Source organism: Cryptotermes secundus, unplaced genomic scaffold (genome assembly GCF_002891405.2).
Source record: "Cryptotermes secundus unplaced genomic scaffold, Csec_1.0 scaffold75, whole genome shotgun sequence".
Lineage (NCBI taxonomy): Eukaryota > Metazoa > Arthropoda > Insecta > Blattodea > Kalotermitidae > Cryptotermes > Cryptotermes secundus.
In genome coordinates, this window is record NW_019737390.1 from 56,447 (window position 1) to 78,653 (window position 22,207).

At 40.9% G+C, this 22,207-nt stretch overlaps 2 protein-coding genes across 4 annotated transcripts in view; one reads left to right on the forward strand and one right to left on the reverse strand.

Annotated features, from left to right (window-relative positions):
* Positions 1 to 2,127, reverse strand: part of LOC111870246 (solute carrier family 25 member 46) — a 20,328-nt gene extending 18,201 nt beyond the window's left edge. Inside the window, exon 1 of the mRNA XM_023862363.2 lies at positions 1,766 to 2,127. Within this exon, the coding sequence (XP_023718131.1) occupies positions 1,766 to 1,928 (163 nt within the window). The 5' untranslated portion in view covers positions 1,929 to 2,127. The remainder of the gene's footprint in view (positions 1 to 1,765) is intronic.
* Positions 2,128 to 2,203: 76 nt separating this feature from the next.
* Positions 2,204 to 22,207, forward strand: part of LOC111870245 — a 41,181-nt gene continuing 21,177 nt past the window's right edge. For 2 of the 3 annotated variants that reach the window (XM_023862361.2, XM_033753726.1), the window contains exons 1-2: positions 6,160 to 7,232; positions 10,412 to 10,583. In XM_023862361.2, coding sequence (XP_023718129.1) covers positions 10,512 to 10,583 — 72 coding nt within the window. In that variant the 5' untranslated portion in view covers positions 6,160 to 7,232; positions 10,412 to 10,511. Of the gene's footprint in view, positions 2,281 to 6,159; positions 7,233 to 10,411; positions 10,584 to 22,207 lie in introns of those variants that run through there. The other variant, XM_023862362.2, reaches the window with a different exon arrangement.

Here is a 22,207-nt window from a genome sequence, read left to right on the forward strand (position 1 = left end):
GGATTTGTGGTGGACAAAGTGGCGCTTGGGCAGGTTTTCTCTGAGTACTTCAGTTTCCCCTGCCAATCTTCATTCCACCAATTGCTCCACAATCACCCTCACCTATCATATGGGGCTGGTACAAGAGGCCAGATGTGGCCGCAGTTCAAGGGACTTTGTCCCACTCCACTAGCAATAAAAAAAATACTGTTAAATGCAGTGTAACTTGAGAACACTGCTGTGCAAAAACAGATCTTATACGTGCCTAACAAAAGAGAACCTAACCACCAGTAGTGAAGATATCCTTTCGTTAATTAACACCCTGATGTAAATAGGAACTGGCACTAAATTCTACTTTTCCCATTTCTGTAAACTAATCTCAACTGCTTTACCACAGTTACATTAGAAAATTGGTACTGTTGAAAAGCTGCGTGAAGAACTGTAGGGGCCAATACTTAGTACCCAACAGCAGTGGTTATAACTGCCCTACTGATTTACTGACTGACTAGACATAACATGAACATGAGTCATTTATGCTCATCTACACTTAAACTGCTGTAACCCTGAGTGGGAGATCCCCACATCCAAGGAAGGAAACATACTCACTGAATGACATACATCACTTATCTTAACAGTCTGATAACAGGTTGCACAGATGTGTGAAATAGTCATTCATTCTCCATTACTATTCAGTTTTATTCATACAGCCCAAAATATGTATTTTCATAAGAAATGTAACTTGAATATTACAATGATTTTTGCAAGCACAATATCTGAAATGTTTAACTCAGACATCTTTTCCCTAGTTACAAAGATTTCTGACAAAAGAAATGTGTAATGGAATCTGAGGTGGGAGCATATACACAAGCATGTCTAATGCTCAGATAAAATACTATCACTTTGTTAATCGCTAATTATATACTAAAACTGATTATGACATGAAATACTTCTTCCACAAATTTATATCCTTGTTTTAAACTATGCTGATTTTATTGATATTTAATTAAATAAACCGATGTTCATTTAGAACATACAAAAAGAATGGCTTATGTACAAATGAAATACTTGAATATTTTGAGGCCTTTAATTCGACTTAAAAATTACCAAATTTAAGAGCAGAAAGGCCAGAGTCAGAGGACAGATTACTTGAAATGGAAAGAGTAACAAGTAGATCACATATTGAGGTAAACAGGCACAAGCAGTATGCATCATCCTGTAATTGTTATATTTCATTTCACAGACATGACAATGGACACTAATGTGGAGGCCGAGGGATGTCACATCAAAGCTTTTATTAAGAATCGTTAGTAATGGTTCCTACCTTAAGTTGTAATGCCAATATTAGTGAAGACATGGAATTTAAAACAAACCTATGGTACTTTCAGTGGCATTACACTCAACTGGTTCATAGTTATTAGGGGGGGGGGGGGGGCTGATACACATGATACCATACTCTCATGGTTAGCAGCGGGTTAAAAATTACAGTAAAGTAAACATAAAAACTTAAACGCTATTTCATAAAATTTAACTCTTCTGAATCTTACTTTGTAGATGTTAAGACTATAAACTTCCAAGACATGTTTTCAAATACATAGTACGCATATATCCCATATGCACACATAAAATCTCCTTGGTCATTCAGCCTTAACCTACAAATGTCCTACTGTTAAAGTACGTCCATGGCGGAAAAGGTTACATGGTACGCCACATCTTGTGGCAGAGATAACTCACCCAATTAACCTATATGAAAATACATAAACGTACGAAAATACTTAAATGGACTCACCGTCATCCTTTTGGGATGCATCTTCAAAACTTTTAGGAGAAAACCGTTCTCGGGATGCACCACCAGAGAAACGCAAAACCTCATCACTTTCATATCTACTCTGAATTGGACGATCTGAAATACTTTCATATGAATGTCTCGGATAGCTTTCCATCCCTGCCATCTTCCATTAACCAATCTTTAAAAACTATGATTCATATGTACAAAATGTGCACCACAAAACAACGTGATTAACTTCCTGTCTCTAACCAGAAATGGCCACAGATAAGCTACGCAAAATAATCAAGGGATCAAGTGGAGCTCGAAGAGTGAAGACGTGAATAGTGATAACGGTGATAACCTAGCAACGAATAGTGAAAGCTGACTGAGTAGACTTAATGTTGTGTTAGAATATATTAATTAATTTTGTTTTCTACTGAAACTGCAGAAAAAACTGATAAACTACCTTTTTGTGAAGCTGCCGGCATATGGACAGCACCGGGACCACCGGGACTGGATCGTACCCACAGCAACAGGTAATGCGACAGACATTCACAGGCCCAGTACCACCATACCAGTTTCAACAAACCAGCTGCAATGTGATGTCTCTGAAACAAACAACAATTAACAGAACTCCATCAGTAAGCAATAACAAAAATGACCCAAGATGAGCCAGCAGGTAGAGAAAAGGAAAAGGTCTTACCAAACGACAGAAACAACAACGGAAGAAAATCCTTTTCTCATTAATACCCAAAACTGATATAAGAGCTCTCACGGCCCTCAGACGAGGATACGCAAACAAACGAGACAAATGAAACAGCAACAAACACTAAAAATATACAACCAAGAGAATCTAAACCCCCACCCATGTATATATATCCTATATACAGGTTGTGAGACGTTTGAGGTTCCCACATTTTCTAGACAATCGGCCCATAGGTGGCGGTAAGCTTATCAGCCCTACGAGCCAGCCGCCCTTTACCCCCAAGAATATTCCAAGAATATTCCTGTTAGAGACTGAGTCGAGCCCAGGGCCATAGTACGGCCGGAAGGATTAGGTAAATTGAAAAAATCAATGAAATCATCGGGATTCGATCCCGCGACCTTCCGGCTTGTAGCATAGTGCCTCAATCAACTACGCTACCGCGTTCCCCCATATATATATGCTAACTAAGTTCCATGGCTTTAGTCCGCAAGCGAACTATACCGACCGAGCGACCGCCGCTTATCGGCGAAGTTAGTACCAACTTTAGCGGATAGAGGGTGCCTCGTGGTAAGTCCGGATGGGCACTGCCTAGGCATTTTTTTTTTGTATTTACAATATTCTTTCTACGATAGAAAACATCACCAGGATCGTTAATTTCTGTTTTCTAGACCGGAGCCGCTACTTCTCCATTCAAGTAGCTCCTCATTTATCCTCACGAGGCTGAGTGGACCCCGTTCCAGATCCACGACGTCTCAGAAAATCTGGTAACGCCGGGAATCGAATTCGGGACCTCTGGATCTGTAGGCAGGAACTCTGACCACTAGACCAGAGAGGCGGTCTTATATACGGTGACGAGACAGCAACATATACTTAGTTTTCTCTGTGTTTACTTCTAGACCAACCTTCTTACTTGCGTCAATTAAAGTTTGTGTGTTACAGAGAAAACCAGGTATATCCGTATATGTTACTGTCTCGCCACCAAAATGCAGGACAAAATCTTGACATAAAGATAGGAAACATATTTTGAAAATGTGGCACAGAACAGATATTTGGGAACAACGATAACAAATCAAAACCTGATTCAGGAGGAAATTAAGAGGAGATTGATCTCGGATAATGCTTACTACCATTCAGTCCAGAACCTTTTGTCTTCTCGTCTGCTGTCCAAAAACATAAAAATTACAGTATACAAAACTATAATTTTTCTTTGGGTTCTGTATGAGTGTGAAACTTGGGCTCTGACATTAAGGGAGGAACATAGGCTGAGGGTATTTGAGAAGAGGGTGTTGAGGAGAATATTTTGAACGAAGAGAGATGAAACGACAGGAAGTTTGGAGAAAACTGCATAATGAGGAACTTCATAAGTTGTACTCTTCTCCAAGTATAATTAGAATGATCAAGTCAAGGAGGATGAGGTGAGCAGGGCATGTAGCACGAATGGGGGAGACGAGGAATGCATATAGGATATTGGTGGGAAAGCCAGAAGGAAAGAGACCACTCTGAAGACCAAGGCGTAGGTGGATGGACAATATTAAAATGGATCTTAGAGAGATAGGATGGTCTGGTCTGGACTGGATTGACCTGGCTCAGGATATGAACCCCTGGAGGCTTTTGTGAACACGGTAATGAACCTTCGGGTTCCATAAAATGCTGGGAAATTCTTGAGTAGCTGCAGAATTGGCGGCTCCTCTAGAAGAGCTCAGCTCCATGAGTAAATAAGTATCATCATTGCTTGTGCTGGGACGTCCGGGACTCTTCTTACTGAGTACACTTCCTGTTTCTAAAAATTTATTTTTTCCAGTCTACGATACTGTTTCTAAAAGGAGGATCTTTCTGGTAATGTGTTCTGAAGTTCTTCTGCGTTTGTGTCACCGATTTCGTTTCACAAAACCACACCACTCTTTGCGCTCTCTCATGCGGGGTCGCCATTTTCTCAACAATGAAGACTGTACTGACAGCTATGAACACGTTCGTGACCTGTAAAGAAGAAAATATACTTTTTGAGTTGATCTTTCTATCATTGCTAAAGGTTTATTTCTATCTTTGTTATTTCCCGAATTATTAAAGATCAAAATGTGTCAGACCTTTTGTAGACATTCTGTATATATACGTGCATACTGTAGTAGCACAAGGCTGCGTCACAATAGTTAATTCGTTACACGCTAGATGTCAGATACCTGCATGAACATTTTGTGCTAACTTTGAGATTTTCAAATTTAAATGCTTAAACATTGTACAAAAAGCTCAAATTCAACGTTTTTATGTTAGTACTCTGAACAGAGTATATGAAACACGAGTAGTATGCCCGTATATTGTTAAAATAAATAGTTCTATTACCCCGTCTGGCTGCTTTCAAGGATCACCATTGCTTTCGCAATTGGACTGTTGTAGGGAGTTTACACTTATTATACATCCAGCAGGATGTGCTGCAATTCGACACAAATGTTCGTGAATGGAAGACGGATATATGGCAATACATTGAATTATATCCACAGTTAGGCGCCACTCTGTATGCAGGACGGAGGTCTCTGTCATCAAACAAGTTAACGTCAGGAATTAATGTTATATTTTAGCGTCCTGTTGCACTGATTTAAGTCCATGATTTATTTAATCCGTCTTGCAGTGCATACACTCATTTATCTCCTTCTCTTCCTCGCACTACATGTTTCGGCATAATAATGCCATCTTCAGGTGCTTACTTATCCANGAGTTAGTGCCAAATTATATGATTAATAATTAAATTGTAAATATTGAAGCGCGTGAGTGCCATCCGCGAATGACCTCTTGATAACAGGTAAAGTAAAGCCATAATTTTACTCGGTGCCTAACTAATTAAGCACCTCGCCATGGAGATGTATGGGGAGCGGCTTTATAGCTCCACCATGCTTAACCTTGGCATTAGATATGATGTGGTCATCTTCATGACCCCTTCCGCTCTACGCCATGGGGAGGAGTCCCTAGTGTCCTTTGGATAGGAGGCTTGGTGGGTCCCAGACCCGGTCTGGACTCTGTGGAGACAAAAAAAAAACATCACGATAATGACAGGTCATGTTAAGTAAAGGGATTTGACCCTTCCAGCCTTGGCATCAACAATTTTTACCCTAATAAGAAGTTGATTCTGAGAAGGAAGGGATGGAACACACTACTAGCTACTACAGGTTATTGAACGTGCACACAATAAACTGCTTTACTTCTGAATTCTGAGTACCGTCGATTTTCGAATACCTCTGGCATCTCTGGACCGAGACTCGAAATTAGTCTTTTTCTGACGTCCTCATATTTTAGAACTGGACCCATTAATGATTGAAACTGGAATTGAAAGGCTAAAGGTGGGTAATGTAAAGTTGTCCCTGTGCTTAACTAATTATGAACTAAACCATGAAGGCTTAGATGTATAGATCCACATTTTCTTGACCTCTGCGCTAGTTTGAGGTGAATGGTCAGCTCCACGCCCCGGTCGCTAAAGGTTAGTATGAATATGAATTTAAAGTAGTTCACATAGTCAGCGAAACACATATTTCTTCATGCAGTCCGGCTGTCGATTTCTTGCAAGAGAAAGACGAGCTTCCACGCAAATAGCGCGGCTTTTGTTTGTAATCCGCTACGACGCGGTAAAAACATCGCGGCAGCTAACAGTCACACGCTCGGAGTGGCCGCGGCAGCAAGCGATTCGTGCATGTACTACTAGTATCTTGGTGACAGTCGTGTATTCCACTATCAGATTTAAACAACTTCTTTCCAGCGCATGTTAACCACAACAGATTATAAGAGACGTGACTTGGCGTTTTATAACTCTAAGGTTTGAGAATTTTGAAATCCCTGGTCTGTTCCAGTATTCTTCAGAGCTCTATTGACTTGTCACGTATTTTAGCTTCATTGATAGTTTGGCGTGTTGCTTCTGTTATTCCGTTTTAAATGCAAAATGCTTAACTAGGTGCGGATTTATATTTGCGACAGACATATGAACTTATTCTGTATAGTAGGCCTATGAGCACCAGCGTACGCCTCCACGAAAACACTGACGAGTGAGTCAACTTGTCAAGAAAATTTGTGTATATGCCTGGTGATGCTTTTAATTGTAGCATTAAGAAAATACGAGTACATTGGCGACTTTGTTGTCGTCGGTGAAATCCTGTGATATTACGTCCTAATAGAGTTTTTTAATAAGATCCTGGCAGGAATTATATTACCGATATTCTATGTAATATATTTGTTATAACCAGAACTGTAAATATATGTCCGTTTCGCTGTTACAAACCTTCTTTAAGATTTCGTTTGGATATTGATAAGCGAATTTAAGTTTTTCGTAATTTTCGACATATATCTTTATAAAGTGATCAACTGAATTAGCTGAATTTTAAGATTTATTGTCTTTGTAACCAATATCAGGTCTTTTACATACTCACATACCTACGTCGATTTGGGGGAACTGACAGTGTTCAATCCTTGTTAACTTACGTATTTCCTTGTTTTCTCGTTGAAAATTAACTTGATGTTGTGATAAACTGGACTGTTTAGTAAGTTGTGTATGAATTTCAATAGCCTACGACAAACGATCTCAGTCATTTTCATTGTTATGACTTTCATTACGGCGCATTATTACACTCACAGTTTTCACTAACGTTTTTACTTGTCACGTTACGTTTTGAATGCAATGTTCAACGAAACAAACGACTTACGAAATCTCCCACGATCTGAGTTCAGTTCTCGTTCATGGCTGCTTTCATTTGTGCTGGACCAGCTCGATGGAATGAAAGACTTACAGCACTGCTTCCTGTACAGGTATGTATGTTTCTTACTTAACGGAAGTGACCGTATGCTTGTAGCGCGAGATGTTCAGTTGCGCAAGAGTCACGTGTCTGTTGTTCCGTCTTCTGGTATACGCAGTACCACTGGATTAACATTCTGGCCGCAGCTACACTTCTGCATGGAGCACGATCTTAAATAAAATGCGTTATCAGATGTACTTTGTAGGTCTAATAGAGACTGCGTGTTTTCTGTGTGATAGGAATTTAATTTTTAAATGTTTAGATTAACCTCTTACTGATCCTTTAGCGCGTAATCATAAAACTGTCCACTTGCCTGTACCTTGTCTCCAATTATCTTTATCAGAAGCAGTAACGAGCACTGCCTACCTTAATTGCTTGCATAAGTTGGGGTGATCTAAAAATAATAAGTTCCCTAAGTTGCTACACGGACTACACGGGGTTATATCCCACGTCTCTTCGGAACCACCTCTGTGAAAACCTCAGAACCTGCATGCAAACAAGTTAAGTGTGGTTTAAATGTGGTATTATGACCGAGAGGCCGGAGTTCGAGTCTCGGTTCGGTCAAGAATTTTCTTTTCTCCACGTCGTCCAGATAGTCTCTGCCGCCCACTCAGCCTCCTATCCAGTGGGTACCGGGGGTTGAGTTACCGCGGCGTGAAACTGGCCACTCACCTCAAAATAGTACCAAGGTTAAAAAGATGTGGATCTATACGTCCATTCCCCCATAAACCTTCATGGCGTAGTACATAAGTAGTTAAACACAGGGACAACTTTATTTTTTTTAATTCATATTACTATTTCTTATAAAAACAATATTTAAATTACTAATTTCTTATTAATGAAAATTTAGTGATGTGAATATTTTTTTACGTTGAATTGTGTGCCGTTGTAATCCATAATGAACATCTCGGGATCCATTGAGCACGCCATCAGCCGTATGGATCCATACACGCGTTTGAAACACGAACGGTCGGATTGCACACGTTGCTTGTAATGCATTATGTTGTTCTATATGTAAGAGTGCTTTATGAAAACTATTTTAAAATTTTTAAGATTATCTGAAATTTTCACAATCATGAAAAAATGCTTTTGTTTTACGAAGTATGTAAATCTCCGAACATGTCGGGGAAATGATGAATTTAAATTTATTTCAAGAATTTGTGGCACATTTGATACTGCTGTAGTAATAAATACTGCTACTGACGTACGTTAAGCTTGATTTTAATTTGATTTTACTATTTTCTCATGAAATAGTAGGCCGTGGCGTAATTGGTTGAGGCAGTATGCTACAAGCCAGAAGGTCGTGGGTTCGATTCTTAATGAGGATTTTCGATTGACGTAATCCTTCCAGCCCAATATTACCCTGGGGTGGACTCAGCCACTAACAGAAATGACTACCAGGAATCTTCCTGGGGGTAAAAGGTGGCCGGCGCCCAAGGCTGGCAACCCCACCACCATCTGTGATCCGATTGTCTAGAAAATGTGGAAGCCTCGACGTCTCACAACCCTACGGGCCTCCACGGCCTGTTATAGGGATAGCTTTATCTTTGCCTTTACCTTTCTTTTACTCTGTTATGCAAGGTACTGAATACATAAAATGAAAAATAAAAATTTGGTTTTAAGACGTGCTTTGGAAAAATTATGGTCACCCCGTCCGTGCCTGTTTGCGACTCCTGACCTTCCGACAAATTTCAAATGCGGTAAGTTCGGCTGCCTCTGATGTACACTGTTGAATACAGTAGTGAACAACAGACAGCTCACGAATCTCACATAATATAAAAACGTAGCTTATGGTTTCACCTCATAGGCAGAAAGTTGGAAAGCTACGTGAAATTAATTTTCCACGTCAGTGGGGGCGCCTCCGTGGTCTATTGGTCAGAGCTCCTGGCTACAAATCCAGAGGTCCGGGTTCGATTCCCAGCGCTACCAGATTTTCTGAGAAGTAGTGGGTCTGGAACGGGGTCCACTCAACCTCGTGAGGATAATTGAGGAGCTATTTCAAGGAAACAGCGGCTACGGTCTAGAAAACCGAGATTAACGGCCGTGGGGCTCCGTTACGCTGACCACGCGACACCCTCTATCTGCTAAAGATGGCACTAACTTCACCTACAAGCAGCGGTCGCTTGGTCGGTATAGTTCGTTTGTGGACTGAAACAATGGAGTCTGTTTTTGTTTTGTCAGTGGCGTCGCCCGGCGCTGAAGGAAAGCACTAGGGTGCCGCCGCAGTACACCCTAGCTAGACTATAGCTCTAGAAGTGATTGTGGTTCCTCGTTTCCTTGCCATTGTCTATCCATAAACCCGATATTTCCATACCGGTACTGAGAGTTTATTTAACTGATTCAGTTAGGTCTGCTGTTAGGATTTCTGGCGAGTTTCGGATTATTCCGTATTCCGTATTGAGGGGGTGGGTTTCCCCATGCACTTAGACCGGTTACTGGTCCATTGTGCGTCCCCTTTAATTTCTACTGTCTCCATACCCTACCGGTACCGCTGCTTACTATCAGCCCCTTTCTGCCAGCCAGGTTCCAACCTCTTACTGGCAGTGGTATCTAATAGTTAGTCCCTTTCTGTCAGCGAGGTCGTCCCTCCTCTGGCAGGGGTTCCTAGTCCCTTTCTGTCAGCAAGGTTTCTACCCTCTACTTGGCAGTGGTATCTAATACTTTAGTCCCTTTCTGCCAGAGAGGTCCCCCCCTCCTCTGGCAATGGTACCTGATACTTCCCCCATCTACCGGAGGAATTGGAAACTAGTTGGGCGGGAAACTTGGCCTAATTTTGCTCAGAGGTCTCCTAGAGACATGAGGTTCTTTTACGTGCCGTAAATCTATGACACGGGACCCACGGCTTAAAGTCCCTTGTTCCCTGAATTTTTCCGCCCTTAAAAATTCCACGACCTCCGCCGGGATTTTGAACCCGTGTACCTTGAGTCATGAGGTGGGAACGTTACCCCTAGACTACGGAGGCAGCTGAGTTTCGGATTAAGGTAGAAGGGTGTGTATGAAAAGTAATCTACTCTTTGACATGAAACAGTTTAAAGAATGTCAACTGTTTCTTAATTACAAAAGTGCAGGATGGCTGGGACCAAACACACAGAATCTTTAATCAGCATACAGAATATGTGGTTCAGTGATAATTACAGGCTGTTTGTTTACGACCACACCTAAACTAGACTAATGTCACGACAATGTTCACAGATGCTGATTGGCTGTGATCTGAATATGTGGCCACGCCCCCAGATATCAGCGTAGCCAGTAAGTCAGTGTACTGTCTGCAGACGATGTGTCAAGGGTCAGCATGAAAAATCAGAGGCCTGGCCATTACAACTCCACGGGCGTAATCCATGAAACGGGGAAAAACCAGATTAAGGTACACACGTTTAAACATTTCTTTACACACAGGCAATATTTGCATCATTTGACCCCTCTCAGGGGTTAATTAAAGCGTTAGTTGTTACTCGCTGTTTAAATGGTTATCTGAATTAAAAATGTATATACCTTCCAGAAGCTGGTTAACCCTGTTTCTTGGTCGTACCAGCACCTTCAATATTTTTCATAATTTTTATTATTATTCTTAGTGGGCTGAGACTGAGTCCACTTGGTACTGCGGCCACTACCGACCTATTGTACCAGCCCCAGATGATAGATAATGGTGATTGTGAAGCAATTGGTGGAATGAGAACTGTCAGGGGAAACCGGAGTACTTGGATAAAACATACCCCAGCTCCACATTGTCCACCACAAATCCCACATGACCAGACCCAGGTTCGAACCCGGGCCGCCGAGGTGGGAAGCCAGCGATTAACCGCCCGAGCTACCTTAAGTCCACACTGGCTCTAAGGATTTTCTGTCAGAAGTACAATAATCCTTCCAACTTTAATCAATCAGTAATTGGAACCCATTATTTTATTGAATTGAACTGACTCAAGTATAGTAGTTATTTGTGCAGAGAAATGTTAAGAAATTAATTAAAATTAAATTCATGTTCACTTCATTAACTAAATTAAAGAAAATATTCCTGCCTAATTCTTTTTTTTTTTTTTTTTCAAAATCATGGAAGCTATTTCTGGCCAAATGTTGTTTCCAGAGTGACCTCGGTTCCAAACTTTCAATTTTAATATCAGATTGACGCACGAAAAGATTCTGAATTCATTAGCTTTTGTTACAGATGTCTTCAGTTGTCGAGATGCAATCATCAAAGCTGTTAGCGTTTTCAGGTGTGTTCTCCTTATGGCCTTCGTCTTCTTTACATCAAATATCACACATTTGTCTCGTAGTATTCAGCAGAAGTGTCGATATTAATTGTAGGTGTCTGTACCTGTTTTTTGGGACAAAATCAATAGCTCTCCATTGAAAGTATTTATTTTGTCGTATATGAAAAATATATTGCTTATCTGTCATTTCAGGTAAAGGTTACGGCATTTAGGTTCCTAAAAATGCCACCCAGATAGACGTGTTTCGTTATCCAATGGGTACTGTCAGAAACTTCCCTGAATTGGACTCGTTTTCGCTCAAAATTTTTTCCACCCCTCTTTACATCTCTATGATTTCTGTCAATATTTTTGCTCTCGAAATCAAGCGGATATCGTTATGCAATCTTTGCGAAGTGTAAAGCGAGTTCGTTTCTTCGCACATTACACAGAACAGTTGTGAATTTACAGCACTTGCTTTATTAAATAAATTTACAATTTTAACTACTTGTGAAAATATTTCATATGATTAGATATAAGAAACGGCGAGTTGCAATCAAATCAGCGTGAGATTCTCTTAATTAGATCTACAACTTCTGAGTGACTTCCCGACGTTACTGTTGCCCCATCTGTACATACATGGACACAGAATTTCCACTAAAACCTTTCTTTCTCGGCGAATTCATTTGAAACGTTGAAGATACGTTCGTTAGGGGTATGCGTTTTTAGTTCTAAGGAGGAAAACTATTCTTCTTTGATACCCTTTTCAGAACACTCAATAAACTTTACACACAACTGTCAAATTACATGGTCTGATACATTCATTTGAATTAGGAATCAGTAAGATGAAATTATTCTATTGATTAACTGCTCCTTTGCCGATCACAGTAGCCGCGCGGTCTAATTTTCGCCGCTCAAACACTGGGATCGTGGGTTTGAATCCCACTCGAGGCATGGATATCTGTGTGCGTTTATTCAGTGTATAGGTAGCGGCCTTGTGACGGGTTAATACGCCGCCCAAGGAGTCATACCGACTGTGCAAAAATGATTAGGGAACTGAATAGGAGGCCTGGGCTAGAAGAACCATTGAAAAGAAAAAAGGCACAAATAAAAGATTTGAAAAGAATACGTTCAGGTACATGGTCTAGTGGTCAGAGTTCCTGGCTACAGATTGTGAGGTCCCGGGTTCGATTCCCGGCGCTACCAGGTTTTCTGAGAAGTAGTGGTTCTGGAACGGTTTCCACTCAGCCTCGTGAGGTTAAGTGAGGAGATATTTGAATAGAAAGTAGGGGCTCCGGTGTAGGGATCCTAAATTAACGGCCGTGGGGATCCGTTGCGCTGACCACGCGACACCCTCTGTTCGCTAAAGTTGGCACTAACTTAACCGACAAGCGGCGGTCGCTCGGTCGGTATAGTTCGCCTGCGGACTAAAACCACGGAGTTTAGAGTTTGTATTGATGTGCAACTAATTGTCATGACAAGGTATTAAACACATTAGTTAATGTTCTTAACAGCAGAAGGACGTTCTCTCTATTAGAAAGAAAATAGAAGATAAAAGATGCTACGCCATCGAGCCAGGCGGTGTTGCCATGTTCGTATATCTAATTTTTCACGCAGTTGCAGTTTGTGGTTTCATGTCTAATAAAAACAAATTGAAAATTTCGGTAATATGGTTCTGCAGTATTACAGATTTGTGCATAAGGAACATAGGCTGAGGGTGTTTGAGAACAGGGTGATAAAGAGAATATTTGGGCCGAAGAGAGATGAAGTGACGGGAGGTTGGAGAAAACTGCATAATGAGGAGCTTCATAACTTGTACTCTTCTCCAAGTGTAATTAGAATGATCAAGTCAAGGAGGATGAGGGGGGCAGGGAATTTAGCACGAATTGAGAAGAAGCGGAATGTATATAGGATATTGGTGGGAAAGCCGGGTGGAAAGAGACCACTGGGAAGACCAAGACGTAGGTGGGTGGACAATATTAAAATTGAGCTTAGAGAGATAAGATGGGATGGTATGAATTGGATTGTTCTGGCTCAGGATAGGGACCCGTGAACGGCTCTTGTGAACACGGCAATGAACCTTCGGGTTCCATGAAATGCTGGGAAGTTCTTGAGTAGCTGCGTAATTGGCGGTTTCTCAAGAAGTGCTCAGCTCCATGAGTGAGTGATGAGTGAGTGAGTGTAATCTACATTCAACTCTCTGAGCCCTTAGGCACAACTGGCCGGCCGCCAGTTGAGAACCATTGCTGTAAGGAGCTCATTTTTCCCAGTATGGCCTTTATTTTTAACCTGCACTACAGAATCACTAAAATATCTTATTAGCTGTCGAATACAATTTGAAGCTGATATAGCGTTCTTAGCTAATGTAACCATCTGAATAACAGTAAGAACCAGACTTGATTTTCTGCTCTTTGCCAAACATAACCTCACTGAAGAAAGCAGTTTCCTGGGATGTGGCGACGTGTAGATATTATGTTAACCGACGTTTCGGAGGAACGTATCGCCTCCATCTTCAAGGTAGAAGAAAAAGAAGAAAATCCGCAAGCGACGAACCGGTGTGAGTAGGTGCAGATAGACTAATGTCGAGATTAAACCCAGCTGTATAGAGCAGGAAGGGAAGGGAGAAGGGAGGCAACACGGGAAATCAGTAGAGAGGAGAGGGGAAGGGTCTGGTCGAATCTTACATAACCTTACTGGATTCCTCGGCTATTGAAGCCCTTACGTGTTTATTTCATGCTTGTGCCATTCTACCAAAGCGAAAGCGGGGTTTTTATTATAGACGTCATGATAAATAGACAAAGCCAGACGTCCTTATCGGGGCTCCAACTTATCGTCCAGGTCCTTATTCGTGACTGAGCTATTTTGCTTTTCCTGCACAATGGCGTGTAAAGTTCTAGTGTTACTGGTCCAAAGATTTACTTTAGAGATTTTAACAGATTTCCTTCTTTCACAATTAGTGCCACGTAAGACCAACACTTGGATCAGATTACAGAGCCTTGAGGTTGACGACCGGGCCCAAGAATGTCGTAAATTTTCTTTCCTTATTCCCCACGGAAGGTTGCCGATGTCGAATTTAGGTGTGTTAGGAGGTCAGGACTTCCGGTTTTGGACATCGACACAGGCAAGAGGAATGGCTTGTCGAAACCTCAATCGAAGAATCGTGAATGTCAGAAAAACTGTTTGGTCTTTGTTTGTATAATTAGGAAACCGTATTGCGGGCACGACTTAGCGTTTCTTATAACGAAAAAGATCAATCCTATACTCTCTGGCTGACGTTAGAAGTACTTACCCATAACAATTTTATTTAATACCGACAACACTAGGAAGGTCACTATACAATGAACTTAAATACTTGTTTCATCACACAAATCCCCTCCTATCTATCGGAAATAAAGAGGAGACAAGAAAACGTAGATCAATACGGAGGACATGGCTTTACATCCGGGGACCTGGAAGGCTGGAAAGTTTCCATTTTGAACAGTTCTTCATAGCTGTTCTCAGTGGGCGGTGCGCCATCTCGTTATAAAAATTCTACTTCCTCTTGCTTCAGTAATGAAAGACTAGCTTTCCGTCTCATTAAGGCAACTAGTCCCTGTTACGGTGGCCTCAGGGAAAAAGAAAGACAGAACGCCATTTCGATATCTGCCGCATTACAAGAGATAAACACGCGGAGCTTTATTCAGTGTTGTGATGTCACTTAATTTTGTTTCATTTGCGTATATCACACGATTACGTTAATGTAAAACTTTGAAACGTGTAAATATGCTGTAATGTCACTTTACGAAACGTCGAAAGAGACAAGAGTGTGGTTGCGTTAGATCGCCAAGAGAACGGTCTACTATATTTCAGCCCAGAAATCAGTGTCCAGAGGATTTAACTCTCTTCCCCATTTCCTCTGGAGTCCTGGATTTGAATCCTATCAGTGGCACCGTCACGCCTGTTCGTATTGATGTCTGATATAGCTTCTACGTCCAGTTCTCTCGAGTGCTGAATAATTCCTGTGACTTGGGACAGATTTTCCTCTAAACAGATCACTCACATTTTGATGATACTGGAAGATCAGCGTTTAATGCTGTTCCACATGAATCACCTCGTGATTTATGAAAATGTAATAATTTGACGGGTTTTATAGACATATTCATATTGCCACCAAAAGTTACTGATCTTAATCATAATCACATTAGACGCCTCTTTATTTTGTAGGCCTGCCAATACTCCGGCTATACCTTAAAAAACCGATGAAAAAAATGTCCGTACTATAACATTTCCAGTATTTTCCTCAAGTTGCTCGTAACTTCTTCAGGAGTTTCAATTTCGCACACTTTCGTGGCGATGTTTAGTTACGGCAAGCTTGAGTTATACGAGGACAAATCAGAGGAGTACGGATGATGTTCCAAAAATGCCATAGATCGGTTTGCCGAAAGTGTTATATAGAAGGCGCATTATCAGTCTTTGATCGATAGAAATTGTACTAAAACTTAAAAAAAAAACTCAATTATGTGGCCTGTAGTCCGCAATTGAACTATGCCGACCGAGCGACCGCCGCTTGTCGGTGAAGTTAATGTCAACTTTTGCGGATAGAGTGTGTCACGTGGTCAGCACAACGGATCCTCACGGAAGTTAATCTCGGTTTTCTAGACCGCAGCAGCTATTTCCTTTAAATAGCTCCTCAGTTATCCTCACGAGGCCGAGTGTACTCCGTTCCAGACCCACTACTTCTCAGAAAATCTGGTAACGCCGGGAATCGAACCCGGGATAGAAATTGTACGAATTATCAAATTGTAAAATTTATTGTGCACCTAAGTTCGTTCTTTTCCGATGAATAAGCTGCCGTAACTTTCTGAAACCTCAAAGTAGAATGCTTGGCTGACTGTTTCAGAAGTATAAATTCATTGCGGATAATTCCGTTGATTTCACAATTGCTGAGATGTGCGTGGTTCTGATTTCTTACTGTGACATTCGCGCTTACTCGTGTTTCTCTTTCCGAGACTGCGAATTTTCCACTGAAGAATTTTATTGTATTTTTGTGGGTCGTAGGGGAAGACCCAACCCTTATCACCAATCACTATTATTTATCTAAAAAGACGTTCTTTGCCCCAAAATACTGCTGAGATATAGTACTAAGTTCGTTTTCTCCCAAATTTCTGCTCGCCTCTGAGATTCATTTGGTTCAGTTTTTGTAAGGAATTATTTGTCGTCAAATCTTCGATATAATTCAACCTTACGGCTTCACTGCCCGTAATAAGTTCTTGCGGTATCTTAAGAAAAGTCAGTTCACGATCCTTTAACTTTTTATTCAGGGACGCCTGTGTCTTTCTTCCAGCATTTGTTAATTTTAACACAATTTCTGCCAAATTTAACTAAAAACATAATATTGATACTCAATTACAAATATGAGCCTCTTTTTTTAAATTCGCTTAGTGGTGGGTGGAGTCCTACTTGGTCCACTCGGCACGGCGGCCACTGATTGGCCTATTGTACCTGCCCCGGGTGATAATGATGATGGAGAATTTGGTGGAATGAAGATTGGCAGGGGAAACCGAAGTACTCGGAGAAAACTCGCCCAAGTGCCACTTTGTCCACCACAAATCCGACTTGACCAGACCCGGGATCGAACCAAGGCCGCCACGGTGGGAAGCCAGCGACTAACCGCGCGGCCCCTATGGGCCTCTTACTCTCCGTTTTAACAAAACAAAGTCATTGCGACAAAAATAAGATCATTGCATTAAAAAGAAGCTGAACCGCAACGATTGTTTGGTACAAACGGCTGAGTCGTGTATTCATGTCATCCAAATCACCGTTAGTGTCGTGAGTGCTACACAGAACCGTCAGTCCGTTTGTCTGTCAGAACTCTGTGCCGTGAAGGAAGTTACACGGCTGTGAAGAATTTGACGGCAACACAATCAATATATACACTAGTCTACTTACGTGACGTCAGCACAGTTTGTATTCGTAACAAATATTCTAATATGTTTCACATGTCGTGTTAAAACACAGTTACATTTCTTTAGTCCTCTTATGTCAAGATATACAAAATATGCTTATAACTTACAAGAGAAAGATGGGGGGGGGGAAGTTGGACTAAAAGCTACTGTTCCAGTAACTACCTTTCCTATTCGTAACTCTTAGTGAGTTACAACTCCTTAAAAATGAATGTGTGGCTACTCTAAGATGAGATGGAGCGACTCCTTCCCCATAGTAATGTAACGTGTATGGCCAGAGCGTTTCTAGGTAACTACCTGTAAAAACTTTCAGTCGCGTAAGCGCACTGAACAATAAGATGAATGTTTATAGTTCGTTACTAGGTAACAGTCAGGGCGCCAATGGGTTGTCGAGGTGGGTGTAATGTGACTGGCTTTCTATGGAGTCAGTGCCGCGACCGTTGCTATGCAACATTGCGGTAAACATTCCTCTCCATCAGTAGAGGTTGTTTTCTGTGCGTGGTCCGTGCGGAGGCTGTATATCAAGAATAACACCAGCAGTTCAATTGAGTTCTCGGTGGAAAATAGCCACGGAAAATTCGTCGTGTGAAGATTTCGTATGTGATTAGAGACTTTACTCGTGTGTAATATTTGGAATGTGTAATGCAGTGAGACTGTTATAGTTCCTGTCTTTTAATTGCATTATAAAGAGAGGACATGTGTGTGTCCAACGGCGAAATGGAAATTGTGTAAATCAGCGATAGCGCTGTATTTCCTGTATTTAAATGTAATTAAGAGAGGTTGTAACCGAAGTGCTAATAAATTCAATCATCCGAAATAGAACCTGTCATTTTCGTCACGCGTACCACCCTACACGTGACAGTAATAAACTCGTAATTTCTCGTTGGCACTTGCACTTGTTACAGGGATATTTGCTTGTGTTTGTTTTCATTCAAAAAACAAGATATAAAGGAGTGAGGAAGGATGATGTTAAACACAACTTTATTTGGTTGTTTCGTACAAAAACTTCTCAATGACATTAACAAGTATTTGTATTGTTCTACTGTTGTACGTGTTTTCCCAAGCATCATGATATGAAATCAAGCGGCCGGTTTAATAAGGATTTCAGTTGTGACCAAACAGCTGGAAAATATTGAATTTCTTTGTAATAGCTCATAGCGTGATGTGAGAAAATTATGGTGGAAAGAACGCCCATAGATTTTTGCGTAGATATGCAACAAACTAGCATTAAGGCATCGTGAGCAGGTCGGATTTTAAACAGCTTCACCAGCATGGACAACGCCCAGCTGGGACGCCATGGTGATATGAACAACTAACGCGACCTCGCCCTGAAAAATTTTAGTTCAATGATCCAACGGAATTTTATATCTCGGAAGTGCTAAGAAATTCATCTACTCATCACTACGGGCTATTTTTATGTCGTATAGGTAATATTTTTCCCTCCTAAATGACCACATTTCCAAAGGTTCACCAAGAAATTTTGGACCTAGCAGGAGAGAACCGAAATTGTCCTCAATTTGGTGAAGGGCTTTTGAATTATTAAGCAACAACTTAGAAACCTCCATCTTACTTTCCTTGTCCTGCTGCATTGTGTATTGTGAACAAAAGGCATTGTTTTCCTTTCAAAATATCGTCTGCCGAGAATAAACAACGATGTAAATTTCTCCACAGCCGTTCGCGCGAGTTGGTTAATCATATATATATAAACTCCGTGGTTTTAGTCCGCAAGCGAACTATACCGACCGAGCGACCGCCACTTGTCGGCGAAGTTAGTGCCAACTTTAGCAGATAGAAAGTGTCGCGTGGTCAAGGCAACGAATCCCCAAGGCCGTTAATTTCGGTCTTCTGTACCGGAGTCGCTGTTTCCTTGAAATAGCTCCTCAATTATCCTCACGAGGCTGAGTGCACACCGTTCCAGACCTCCTACATCTCAGAAAAAATTTGGTAGCGCCGGGAATCTAACCCAGACCTTTGTATCTGTGATCACGAACACTGACCACTAGACCATAGAGGCGGTCATGTATACGTATATTCGTGAAATTCTTAGCCTTTAGTGGATCGCATATTAGTCTTCAAAGTTAGAAGAGAAATTTCCCAAGACAACCGATATAATACAGAAGTTAGTCCAACAAATTATCTGATAACTTGGTACCATTTAATGTAAAGCAAATTTTCGTACGTAGTACCCAACGCAGTTAGCGTTGAAAGATACCTGAAATTTCAACGAATATCTAGTTCGCCGTACAGTGAGTGAAAGCTTAGCTCGAGTAAGATAAGAAGAAAAGAATTTTGGTTGGAAAAAAAGGGAATGAGGTTAACCGTAGAAAGTAGGATAGTCTTAACATGCAAACTTAGAAAAGTGTGTTAAGATATCCTGGTATGGATTAATGTGGCTCAAGATAAGATTCTGCTAAGGGACCTTCTGAATAAGGTGCTATTAATTTCGGTACCATAATAATAGACATTTACCATTATTGAGTTTCCACCTGAACAACTGAAAATTACCAGGGCCTCCGTTAATTAACTTTCTGGTTTTTTAGTTGCAGTTCATCTGTAAACTTTGTTTTCTGATTGTTATTTCGTGAGTACAAGCACGCGATTTTATTTGTTTTTGTGCGCGTGTAACAGAAAGCACTACCTGGAAGAAAATCAATATTATGAAGTAAGAAAATGATGTGATAGGTCACTCCGCTGTTTATAATTGTCATAAGGGCGTTGTTTCATACGTACATTACATGAAACCGTGCGTGCAAATAGTCCACTCTAATGTGTCGTTATTAATCTTTAGAAAACGCTGCAAAATCGAAACATTTCTGAGAAACGGTAACAAATCCCAACTACGATCTGGATGTAGTAAAGATCAGTGATTCCTTTTCTCATTAATTTCAGTATAGCTAATTTTTCGCCTTCTGACTAAGATTAAATTATGTATAAAATTATATATTTACCCTTTCCTTAATTTTTTATCCTGTTTTATTTTATATTGTCATATAATGGAATAACTGTAGATGGGGATTGGATTGGTAATGGGATTTATATGACCCTTATAACCCATAATTACAAGTAGTATCGCGAATTCACGCAATCTGCAATTCATTACAGTACGCACTGATTGTCTGATAACGGCATACAGCGACGCAGCTTCCTCAGTTTCCGTCTTCACGTCCTTACTGGCTGGCGATTGTCTCACAATTAACTCGACGTTGCTAGGCAGTGGCTTAGGAGCGACAGTCTGCCTCCCAAATTCTAACTGCAGACACACAGTGTGGGCTGGTTGTCTCCAGTCAGTCACAGTTACTTCACNGTTATCCTCTCTGACAACAGGATGAGTTCGTCTCTTATGAATATGCTTCGCCTTTCGTCAAGTGCACGTATCGTACATATAGCATGTGATTGCAAATTCTACCTTGTGCACTGTATACAAGTCCTCTGTCCGTCCAGGCTTTTTGCAAAGCAGTTTAAATACTTATAAATGCTTTTTGTGTGNACGCCACGCCCCTTGAGGATCACGATTTTTATAAAAGATAAAACAACTCCATCCAGTATGACTGTTGATGTTTTTACTAATTCAATTCTTAACACCCTTACATGTTTCGNTCGCAGCGTCCTCTTGCACTGTGTAGGTCTGATTTGCTTCCTCCTTCTTGCCCTCTATGTGCAACTTCGGTTAATATTCTCCAGTCGTTTTCTCCCTACTGTCACTACATGTTTCGGCCCAACTGTTCAACACCAGGTGTACAGGCTGTTGTCATGAAGGTATCTGCCGCTCACTGTGATTCAGTTCCTCTTTGATCCAAGACAGATACAAAAAAAAAAGACATTACAGTGAATGCCAGATTCCTTCATCGCAACAACTGTACACCTAAAGGAAATTATTTTAGGACGCTCACAGAGAGTCAGAGTAGACGGGGCGCCTATCTGAAGAAGACAGAGTGAGGTCGGGAGTGCCTCAAGGGAGCGTTTTAGGACCGCTACTATTCCTGGTTTATGTTAATGATATTTGGAGGGACATTGACTAAAATATACGGTTATTTGCAGATGGTTGCATGATAAACAGGAAAATACTGGATAGCAGTGACACTGGCAAGTTACGGACGGATCTAAATAAATTAGAGGAATGGGCGGTACTAAACGAAATGAAGATAAATCCGGATAAGAATAAAGCAGTAAGTTTCAGGATCGACTGACGTATTATTTTGGGGATCGATTAATTCCGGAACTAAATAGCTTTAAGAACCTAGGAATAATCATACACAGCGATCTAAGATGGGCAGATCATGTAAACTATACAGCACGAAAAGCATGGAAGGCTCTTCATTTAATAATGCGTATATTGAAACAGGGCAATAATAACACGAAACGTCTAGCCTATACNGCTTCACACTTATTAGAAAACGCCCATCCGAAAACCAATCTTTGTTCCTAAACTCTCAAACACCTGCCACTGTAGTGGAGAAAACTGGCAAATTCTTTAATTAAAACATCGCATTACAAGCGCCATATAATACGAAGACATATCGCAAATGACTCGTGATTGACTTCTTTTATTTTTCCCCTTGGCACTACAGCCCCAGTGGGCCTAGGCCTNATGGTTGTTGTATAGTTGCTTGTTTCGCGGTCGTTGCCAAGTAACATGCTGCAATATTAAATGTAATTAATAAAAATAACCATAAAATATGAAGATATTATGATGATTAATTAAATAGCCTACCTTCATCTAAATCTACCACGGATTGTGAACGAGTAATTAAGCGTAAGTGATCTGAGAACCGATGAATGAGGCTTTCATCTGTGCAGTTAATGTAACATATCTCGAACTTCACGCGTGGTGTTGTTGCATCTAAAGTGTATCGTACGAGTAT